The sequence below is a fragment of the Bactrocera latifrons genome, unplaced genomic scaffold (assembly GCF_001853355.1).
Source record: "Bactrocera latifrons isolate USDA-ARS-PBARC rearing strain unplaced genomic scaffold, ASM185335v1 scaffold_0, whole genome shotgun sequence".
Taxonomy (NCBI): Eukaryota; Metazoa; Arthropoda; class Insecta; order Diptera; family Tephritidae; genus Bactrocera; species Bactrocera latifrons.
The window spans coordinates 2,957,289-2,969,396 of NW_017534406.1; the positions used below are offsets into that span (position 1 = coordinate 2,957,289).

The 12,108-nt window shown below is 37.1% G+C and overlaps 1 protein-coding gene across 3 annotated transcripts in view; it reads right to left on the bottom strand.

The window, feature by feature from the left end:
- LOC108971383 (myc protein) overlaps positions 1 to 12,108 on the bottom strand; it is a 54,758-nt gene that overhangs the window by 27,860 nt on the left and 14,790 nt on the right. For all 3 annotated transcript variants that reach the window (XM_018937612.1, XM_018937453.1, XM_018937527.1), the window contains one exon: positions 7,987 to 9,455. In XM_018937612.1, coding sequence (XP_018793157.1) covers positions 7,987 to 9,307 — 1,321 coding nt within the window. In that variant the 5' untranslated portion in view covers positions 9,308 to 9,455. The remainder of the gene's footprint in view (positions 1 to 7,986; positions 9,456 to 12,108) is intronic.

A 12,108-nucleotide genomic window follows, 5' to 3' on the forward strand; every position in this document is an offset into this window, starting at 1 on the left:
TTTTTTTTTTATAATTTAATTTTTTTTAATGTTGTTATTTATTTTGTTAGCTCCTTTTTTATGCCTTCCAATAACTTCTCATCTACAAAAACAATAAAATCCACTGTAATCGAGCGCTCATATTTTATTCACCTATTTGCCTGTGCCTCCCTACACTTAATCGCATATTTATTTTCACCTTCAACCAAGTTCGATTTCAGTTTAAAAATGATTTAATGCCAGTTCCTGGCATTCATAATTAATTGAAACTATTTCCTTACATTGTTACATTATTATTGTTTGCTTTTGTTATCATTTCTTTTTGCGTTCTAGCCGCAACCTACGCAAGAATAGCTCTCACCTCTGTTAAGACTGCTGTTAATATTATTTATGTATTAGTTGTTGTTGTTGATATCGCTGTTATTATGCGTGTGGTTAAACGTGAGCGTGCGTATGTTAATTGCCACGCCTTTTGCGTGCTGACCTTGAACGAGTTCATTCCCATCACAACGCACACGATACCGCCAGCGAAATGAATACAAACAATAAATAACTAATATATGTCTATATGTGTGTGTTGTATGTGTGTAATAATGAAATAGTTAGAATGGCAGTAGAAATGTAGAAATCTAGTTGGCGTAGAAAATACATACAGACACTTTTCCGGACTTTATCCACACAAAGTGAGGCACGAAAAGTAAAAGTCAGCGTTATTTGGCGGGCTTGTGCACATTTGAGGCGACTGGGACTTACGCCAAAAAAAAAAAACTATTTAATACTCATATATTATTTAGCAAGTTTTTTTTTCTGAAACAAACAGGCGCTATTTATATATAGAGCAGAGATACACGTGCGCAAAGGCGCACGCAACGCTTGCGTTAAGCTTTTTAATTCGTTTTTTTAATATTTTTTTAACTTTTCCTTCCACTTTTATGTAATTATAATTTTTTGTTATATAATTTCTTTTATTTTTATATATTTTGTTTTATATTTATTAATTTGTTTTCAATTACAACTTCGTTTACCACTGTGCTTGGCATTTAGTACAAAGTTCGTACAATTTTACGATCCCACAAAAAATTCATTCAAATCGGCGCTAATAACGTGAAGTGCGCAACAGTAATTAGAAACTCATAATTGAAAGTGAAACAAAAGAAAAAAAATATATTTTATTATTTTTAAACTTTGAAATATATAGTACTGTCTATATATAAAAATTTTATACTGACGTTAAGCCTGCCCTCTAAGCTAGCTGAAGGCGGCCACAGGGCACTTGAGTTCTCAAGAGGCTTTGCTTGATAAGCGCCTGGCGCCGAGCATGCAGATGGCTAACAAACTGTAAATCAAATGATAAGTGACACATGTGCAGATATGTATACATATAAGCACTGAGATAACAATGTGACTTAGAAAAAATTTCCTGAAGCACAAAAAAATTTTTTTTTTTTTCAAAAATACGTATACAAAGAATTTTTAATTTCAATTTTTTTTACTTAAATGTTATCTATCTGCATTTTTTTCAACATTTCTACACATAAGTACTGAATTTTTTTTTAAATTTGTTATTTTTTTCAAAATTTTTAATTTTTTTTCTACCTAAAAATAACCTTTCTACATTTTTTCTAACATTTCTTTAATATTCTGTCACAAAAATTTTCAATTATCTTGAAAACATGACTGCTAAACGCTTTGAAATTCACCTGCCGTTATAAAAAGTCGCCAATTACTGCCAAATGAATCATTAACGGCACTTAAGCGAGTGTTTCTAGGCACTCGATATGTGTTAATTACAAATGCCACGTACAAATGACTTTTCTTGAAGTCAACTTTGCTATTTCTAAGAGTTTGAATCATACGATTATTCACAATCGCAGTGTATTATATAAAAAGCTTTAAAAGCTGATAAAAAAGGTTTTCCAAAGAAAAAAATTTAAAAACAAAAAATAATAAAAAATATGTACATAGATAAAAAAAAAATATAAAAATATTTCAAAAAAATTTAAAAACAAATTTTAACATTAAAATTATAGAAATGACAACGAAATTCATTATAAAACATTACATAGGTAGAACATACCACTGTTTAACAGCACAGCACAGTTTTGCTTAACATTAATGTAAGACAAAATATTAATGTATGGCCTAACATAATGTTGCTTAGCATAGTATGACATAACATAGCATAGCATAATATGCCATAATTTCATATAATAAATTGTACACTAAAATTGAGTTTGACTTAAAACACGAAACTTGAAAGAAATTTGAATATTAATTTTGACGGAAATAAGCAAACTTATTGAGACAAAATCGAAATCACGTAAAATTTAATAAAAATCACAGATTTTATATTTGCAAGTTAACTAACTAAGTTGTATACGAAATTCGCAATTTCCATTTATTGCGAATTAGAATAAATAGAAACGCAAATATACCAGTTTCACTTTTGAAAAAGGAAAGAAAAAATTTCTTTTCGTGATTATTGGCAAATATTAGACAAAATATTAAAATTAAACAGCAGACGAGTTTGAAATCGACAATACAAAATTGCACACATTAAATACACCCAAAAAATTTTGTAGCGACACATACAAATGCAAACAGCTTCCGCGAAAAGATTGAATTTCATATGAAAGTCGTGCAGACTACAGGCGGACTTAGTGATTTACTTATTTACATATATGTACATATGTATGTATGTATGTTTATCCACATATGAGCGCTAGTCTGCCAGGTATATAATCCACATAAACCCACACATCCCGCGTTTCTGCTCGATATGGCATTTTATCACTTTTTCGGCGAATTGGACTTGAAGAATCTCTGAGTCAGAAACAGACGGCAGTAGCAGCAGCAACAACAACAGCAAATGCGCGTAGTTGAGCAATGAAAAATTCCCATAATTAACATCAATAAAAGAAGCGCACATACACACACGCAGGAACGAACTGATACAAACACATGCCAATTTTGTTTATTTTTTTTTTTACATTTTTTCGAATCTCAGCCATTGTGTGAATGGGCAAATGTGCAAATTGTACAAATTTACAAATGTTCTAAATGTCTGCTGTGCATGTGAGCGTGCATTTGTACGCGTTTCAGTGCGATATGTGGGGCGTATACACGGCTGCGCTAATTAGCGCAGCATACAGCTGCCGTCAATTGAGTGCGCCACATACATTTAGTTTATTTTCATAATTTTTTTTTGCGGAAATAGCCAACTCAATCAATGAGACACGTCATCAGCAGAGGGCGCAGGCGGCGGCGCTATGCCATGCTGTACAGCGCGTCAGCAACATTTTGAATTTAGAAACTGCGGCAAGCGCGACGCCAAAGCGCTGCCGTGACTCCCATAAAAAAAATACATAAAAATATATGGATATACATTTTTTAATGATTTTTTCGGTTTTATGCTACGCGCTGCGTGATCTTTATGGCTTGTATGTGCTGGCTTTTGTTTTGCTCTTTATTGCGCGTTGCGGTCACCATAAAAAGCGGTGCCTAGCAACACAGCGCCGTAGCAGTGAGCGCGCGTGCAACTATATAGTATATACAAGCGCATTGCGCACAGAAAAATGCAACTAATTAAAATTAGAAATTAAATGAAAAGTAAAAAAGTTTAATTTACTTGTTTCTATGTATGTGCCGCCTAGCGTCCACTCGCGCAGTTGTTGCGCTCGTTTCTGCCAGTAAAACACCCTCCATCATTCACATAACAAGGCTACTGCATATACAAGCATAGCATATTGTACATGTATCCAACAAACGCCTGGCCTACAACACACTATGCGCAATTACCCGTTTTGCATGCAGTAAAAACCTACGCGCGCTTATCTGTATGCGTGGCACTATGCATCAGCGCACACTACTACTATTCGCCCACACAAACACACAACAACAAACGCAACCATGCCACAAACATTTCAAGTTTCACGTTCGCAAATTCTGTGAATGATTTTTCGCGCCAATTTCTGTACGTGCCCAGCGCGCTGCGGCACCCCACCAACGCCCTTGCAGTGCGCACCAACTATTGCACTCACACTACTAACTATTTATACACAAAACACATACACATAGTGTGTGTTTACGTATGCAAAACGAATGCGCGCGCTAGTGAGCGAGCGGCAATAAAGCGCACAAAGCCAGAAGTCACACAGCTTCCGCTGCAGTAGTAGGCGCCGCCACCGCGCCGCACCCCCAACGCGCGCGCTACCACGCAATACGCGACAGACTGCAATTTAATTTTCATGTTTTCTTCTTTTGCACCGCGTCTCCGTAATATCGGTCTGTCTGTCTGGTACGAACCGGTAGCGCTTGTGTGTTTGCTTTGTGTATATGCCAGTGCCAGTGTGATTGTGTGTGTGTGTTTGCCATTGAGTACATAGCTCACACTACTGCACCGAATTGCAATCGTTTATGTGAGTGCGCTTCGCCTGTGTGGGAGCGCGTTTGTGTTGTGGTTTGCGCGATGATGGCGGAGAGGTATGATAGCGTGCGTGCGGGAGCGCCGGCTGGTAGTGCGCATGTACCGACAGAAAATCACGAATGCAGATGTACAGCGTACGATGTTCGGTTTTCACATAGACCTTTTTTGTTTTGTTTCTGCATTATACTGACAAACTGACTGTTGCTCTGAGCACATTTTACAATGTAGGCGTAGTCGCTGCGGACGTTAACGCCAACGTGGGCGCCGTCGGCATGATGATAACGCCTGCAGACAGACAGCCACTCGTAGCTTGCATTAGTCTCCGCTGGGCGTTTTACATACATACTATACATGTGTACGTTTATAAATATGTACCCATTGCTTTCTGCTTTTGTGATGCGCCTGTCTACGCGAGCTCTCATGCCAGTTTGTCGGTATGTGCGGCGCTTGTGCTTTTTCTGAGTATCTGATAAGCGCTAAATGCGCGCAATTTCAATTTTGCCGTTAATCGTGCACAACAGCGGGCGGGTGTGGGTTACATACTTAAAAAAATATTGATGTAGGTTGATAAAGGCAATGTGAATGTGTGTGAGCTGCCGGCTAGACGAAATACTATACACACTATATGGAAGGTAGGTTTTTAAAAGAACTTTTTTTTATAAGCAGTTAAATATAAAATCAAGTATTTTAAGAATGTATAAAAGGAAAAAAATATGAAAAAATTAAAAAAAAAATTGTATTTAAAAAAATTTAAAATACTTAAAAAAATTTAAAATACTTAAAAAAAATTAAAAATAAATGAAAAAATGGAAATATTATTATTTTTTTTAATTTATAACAAAAATTTTATTTTTGAAATCGATATTTACTTAAACTGAACTCGGCAGTATTCTAGAGTCGCCATTAAATTACAAACTAACACCCCAAAATGTTAAAAAAAATCATCATCAAATTTTGTTGTTATTGTAAAACTAAACTTAATGTTACATAATTTTATGAATTGTATAATTTTCTAGTTAACCGAAACAAGCAGCGCATTATTTCGCCAGCCACAACTCGTGTTGCATGCAACATTTTGCACTTAAAAGCAGCAGAGGAAGAGGAGCATGCCGCACAAACAGGTGCAGTCAACAGCACTGCGCATAAAAGCCAAACGACCCGTTTCAGCCAGGCAGTCAGTCAGTCAGCAAGTGCAATGCACTTGGCACGTCTGCCGCCAAGCACTTACACACACACACACACAGGCGCATACCTGCAACACACTAACCGCCACTATTTGCAACATTACCTACTTCCTACAGCTAAAGTCACTATATGGCGTTGATATTTGTATGGGCTGCTCCATATACTACTTGCCACATAGTGCAGACTTGCAACATAATAGAAGAGAATTTCAAGTGGGTACATTACGGATTTACTACGTACGCCCAGATAGCAAATAAATTGTGAAGTATAGCGAGAAAAAAGTTATACAGACAGATAGAATCACAGACAAGCGATGGAGGGGAGGGGTACACTAGCGACCACCATTATTAAGCAGTGTCAGTCGTCATGGTAAATGGTCAGCCCGTAGTGTACTTGCAACGCCTGCAGTGTTGTCGCTTAAGCCGGGCGCTGGTGGACCTGGTAAAGCTGGCGTGTCGCGTAAAAATGCACGCCAAATGCGCGCCCGCCAGCTGGGGGCGCACACGTGATTAGAGTGAAGTGTTTGACGAGAGTAATAATGGAAAACTGCAAATGTATGCTTAGAAGTAAAGTATTTTTTTTTTATATTTTTAAATTTAAATTTTATTTTTTTTAATCTATTAGATAAACATAATTAATTTATTTGCTTTTCTAATTTATTTTTGTTCTAATTTTTTTTAAATTTAATTCTTTTTTAATTTTTTTTTTAATTTAATTATTTTGTTTAATTTAATTTAATTTTTTTTTTATTCAATTTTTATTGTTTTTTACTTAAGTTGACTAATAGCAAATATATGTATTTTAAATAAATAATAACTTTAAAAGCTTTAAAGTTGCTTTAAAAGCAGCGCCGGCAGTCAAAAAGGGTGTTGCCACTTTCGAGTTATTTTTCATTTTATTCTTTAGCTTTCAACCCGCAATATAATCTTTCATACAAACACACATACAAAATGTGGTGTTACTCATCACTGCGGCACAGAGCAAACGCCGAAATTTCTACAACCGCAAATATATGCATGTACATAGGTATATCTACAGAACACTATATACATATGTAGCTTTGCATAAATAAAATTACTATGTACTTATTTCACGCGCATCACCACTGCGCAAGCTCCGTTTGCGCGCCAACTGAACACACCCAGTAGAGGAGAGAGCTCATATGCGCACTGTACACAGGAGAACAGCGGCACAGTATCTACTTAGGAGCTTGACATAGGGCCAAATAAGGAAAATTCTCGAAACAAAAGCATAACAAACAAAAATAACAAAAACAAAACGGTAAAAATCGCACGCAATAATTCAAAGGATATGATAATGGCGACGAAGAGCGCGCGCTGATAGCCTTATATGGCAGGAAAAATATGTACACATACATATGTATATGGTGAAAAAAAGAAATAAAGAAATCTGCCAAATGCTGCACAGCGGCGTAAAAGTGGGCGCGAAAAAGAAGCCTACAAAATGCGCAACAACAACAATTGACTTTTAATTTTTCTTTGCACCTATAAACTACTTACGAGCAAGCACATACTGCACATACTGATATAACGTAAAAACTATTTACATATGTACATAAAGAAAACTGTAGTTGTATGATCGGCCTTGTGGCGCAAGCCATTTCCTCGGCTATGCGCACACACATACGAACATACACAGGTGAGTGTGGGTGTCTTACGACAGTTGGCCAACATTTTAATAGTATTTTGGTATTGATTTTTCCAGCAACATGCACATATACATACACGTGTAAATATGTATGCATATGCAACGTGCTGTGGCGCCAACTTTCTCAACTAGCGACCAACTGCCAAGTGGCAATTGCTGCCGTCACTTGATAGTAAACTGGGCGGCACAAAGTGGGCGGCGGTAAGCTGATTGTTTCCAACTGATATTTTAGCACAAACACACACATCTATATATGTAGTATGTGTGTAGACACACTTAGGCGCGGAAGTGCAAAACTTGAGTAGCGTGGAAATGAAATTGCAGTTAGCTGCAATTGCGGCAGCACAGTTTGAACTACTTTGGCGAGTTCAAAAAACTGTTAAATGACTGCGCGAAAAGTGCAAAAAAAAAAAAAAAATTAATAAACATTAAAACAAAATACTAAATATATTATATGAAGTGTTGGCACATGAAACAATATTATATAGGCTTTGAAGTAACCTGTTTTATAGCGCTTGGGTTTAAACAAAGCGCTGAGTAACGCGAGTGGGCGCCAACTACAAACGTCATTTCACATTGTGGTGAAATTATGACCAAACACTGTGTTTACAATTGGATGGGTCAGCTGACAGCAAGCGCTTGCCAACTTTTCGCATTTTCATTACAAATAAACTCAGCTGCTTTGCACGTAATTTGATAAAAATTATTGCTTTGTGCTGTAAACTTACCGGAATCGGAGGGTGTAAACGCCGAGCTTGATAGATCGTCCATGCCTTCTTTGCAGCGCGTGTAACTGTGATCGCTGTGACAGTGCGCTTGTGTGGCGTGCAGGTGGTTCATACTCGTTTGGCTGGAGGCTTGACTCGGTACCGGCGATGTGCGTCCGTATGACAGTTCACCGTCGAGCAATGACGACGCTGAACCATAACCGGAATTGGCGGTGCTCTCTTCATCCTCATCCGACTCACAATCGGAGGAGGTTGCCATTTTATTCGAGTACATAATGGATTTGTGTTCATCGCGCATAATAACATCGAGCACTTCGTGTATGTCGGGATGATCGGAGGTGAGACGTGTATTAATTTTATCCTTACTCGTGTCCTGTAATTCTTTGCTAATGTTATCAATAATGCCGGCATTTAGAGAGATATTATTGCTGCCCATCATGCAGGCGCGCAAATCAATGTTCGTCTGTTTGAAATCGGTGGCTTCGTCATCGAGCGATGGTGGAGTTTCTGGCAGCTCGTAGGCCATGGTGTCGAAGGCTGTTACAACACCGCTGTTGTTGTTGCCGTTGAGTGTCTTCGATTTGTTGTTGTTGCTGTTGTTGGTAGTAGTGGCGTTGCCCGACAAATGTAATGTGGAGAGTTTATGCTGCAATTGTTGATGTTTTTGCAATTTGCGCTGTTGTTGTTGCAGCTGTTGTTGCGACACATTAGATTTACGCAGCAGCGATGTACCAGGCGGTATATGTTGCATACTTTGTGCCGACGACGTCTGCTGTGGTGACGTTGTTGTGGCATTGCGTACATTTGGTATGCTATGTTGTTGCAATTGTTTCTCGTAATCATCGCTCGGTTCCATTTTGATTTCGCGCTTTACCTCAACATATTGCTGTTGCGGTGTTGGCTTTTGTGCGGCCTGCATTTTATGTTTATTATTATTGGCAACAACAACAGTTGGTGCTGGCAATTGTGCCGGTTTGGCGGTGACGGCCGATAACGGTACAGCGCGTGTCACTTGCAGGTCGCTACCTGTCGAGGTGGCCGAGGTGCTCAACTCGGTTTGCGATTGGCCGGACCACATGCAATCGCCGTTACGTATCTCATTCTTGAATGAACAGTAATCGGGTGTACCGCTGATGGGCAAATCATTACCGTTATCCATTTTCTGTATGTCGCCCCAAATGCTGTTGCCCCAAACGGGTATTAGATCCTCGAATAATTCACTGGGATCGGGACGTATGATTGAATAATCCTCCGAATGTTCGCCCAGGTAAAGGCCACCCAAAATTGGTGAGGTGCCAAATGTGTTGCAAATTTTGGCCATGTTTGATTCGTTTTCAAATGGTTGAAAATCAAAAAGGGTGTCGAAAATATCTGGTTCTTGTACTCGTTGCGGTAGAATTTTACTGCTTGTCGAATACACTTTGGAGGTAGAAAATGTTGACTTACGATTTGTAGAGCAAGTAAGCCAGCTGAAAAGATAGAAAGAAAATATCAGTTTTCTGTAGATTGTTGCCTTACAATTATTTTTATTTAAATTTAACAAAATGTAAACCAAAAGTGCTTAAATATAGGCTGAGCTTTCATTTCACTACAAACTTTGTTGAGCTTTCACTACTATATATGCTGAGCATATGAAAATAATATTCTCTTACATACAGTCTAGGCTGAGCTTCCAATATAAAATATATTGAGCTTTCATTATACGTTGAGCTTTCACTGAAAGCAAAGAAATATATTTAACATACAATCTAGGCTGAGCTTTCACCAAAAAAAAGGTATTGAGCTTTCACTGAAAGCTTACATATTTGAAAATGAAAAAACTTTTACGAACAATATACGCTGAACTTTTTTATTAGTCTTCACATTTATAAGGAAAATTCTTGGATGAAACAATTTTCTTAAAGCTTACATTTCGAATTGTAACTCCCAGCTATCGACCATTATTTGTTTACATATTTTCTTTATCTGTGCTATGTGAGAATATTGATTCAGGTTATTGAACAAATATTAGATATTGACAATTTAGCGTGAATCAGCTTTGAATTTCCGCGAAATAAATAAGCGAATATAAATAAAATCCCCTATTGGGAATATTACGTAAGCAACTGCGTACATTTTATGCCGAATGAAGGTGTGTTGGAAAAGTGTGACTTGGTAATTAAAGCAATCACGACTATGTGCATGTGAGTACGAGATAAAGCCAATAAATGTGGTACTAGTAAATAATGGTAAGCCTTAAAGCCGGTTGTCAAATACCCCGCAGGAAATAACAGTGCAGTAATTTGAACAGAAAAGAGTATGAAACTGTCAGTTAAAATTATTTTAATATCACATAAGCTCATAACCACTTTTTAGGTGCTTAAAAACTTTAGATTTTATATTGTTACCTGCAGGCTTGTAACAACACTGTACACTTTTTTTGCAACACTATCTTAACTTGGCAATAAGATTGGGAAAAAACCCAAACTATCTTGAAATACCTAACAAGTGATTAGTTTCAGTGGCGAGAAGTGTGTTCAACGTATCAGTCATAATTTTTCAAGTGGCGCCACACAAACCAGTTACTATGTGCCAAACTGCGAAACGGTAATCAAATCGACATTTAATAAACGCCATCAATCAGCGCCTCAAAATACATACAAACGTACTATAAATCATAAAATTAATCGAATATATGAATATGTATTGCAAAATAAGTGGTGCACATTTCTTAAAATCAATGAGTGCGCAATTTACGGCCATTATAAATAGATAAAATGCCGTAAATAGTTGTTGTATATTAAACGCTTTTATTATTGTTTTTGCAATAACCAAAAAAGTTTGCGACAACTGCGCGCCACTAAATGAGCGCCGCCGCCACCACAAGCACATCAACACTAATTGGTCAGCTAGCTAACTGACTGATGATTAAATCGGATCGCACTGAATGCCGGGTGGCGGACTGACACGGTTGCTTATACCAAAATCAAGAAGTCCAATTATTTGGACTAGTTTTCCCTTTCAGCATTCTTCAACACGTCTGCCTATACACATAAGTCTATCTAGTACTCGTTTTATTTTCATTTTCATTCTCATTGTATGTTATTTATAACACTTGCTGCAACTGGCAAGCGTATCGCCATATTTTCTCTGCTCTTTGTTTTGATCGCACACAATTCAGAACAAAATCCCATTTGTGTCGTAAGCGACAAACGCGGTGGCGTGTGAGTATGATTTGGCGAAATGCGCGATAAATCGATAAGTGCAACAACAAAATGTTGTCTACTATAAGTATTGCATTAGCAAATACATACAACAATAAAATAGCAGGCAGATTAAATATTTTTTGCTAATGTTTATGACTTGCAGGTGCTCGCTCCATTTTGTTTATTTGCAGCGCAAAAGAACCAGTGACAAATGCAATGTAAATTACAGCAACAAAAACTAGTCCAATGGGCTTATTATGATTGACGATTTTATGAATGAACAACCGTCGTTATCAACAACCAGGAAGTCCGTAAGGCTGAGTAATAGACAAAAGAAAAAAATTATATAGAGACTTTGTATAAGCATGCGTGCACAACGATTAGGCGCACAGAAATCAGCAGCCAGCAAATACACGATATAAAATGTAGGCAAGTGAGCACCGAAACTTGAAGGCAATTGATGCATGCGAAAAGTATGACATATTTTTTTTTATTTTTATTTTATTTATTTTGCACATAAACACAACCGGCACTCGACGTTCACAGAAATGTTGATTTCATGTTTGGCGTAAAAAATGAGCGCTAATCAGCCGGGTTGCCGGCCGGTAGAGGTAGAGACTGTTTTGACACTTGCGTGGCATGTGCAAAGTGCAAAAGCAAGCAGCGGCAGGCAGCGGTTTGAAATAATTGTATTAAAACGGTTTATAAGGAATGTTTGCGTTTATAGCTAAAATTATATATTTCTTGGAAATATTTACAGGTAATATTAAATAGTAATAATTAAGTAATAGAATTATTTAGAGAAAAATTATAATATATTTAATTGATGTTAGAAATTGTGTAAGTCAGATAAAAACTATTAATTAATCAAAGATAATCTTACTATTCAACGAATCGAGTTAACAATTGTATATTTTATTTATTTTAAATATTTCTA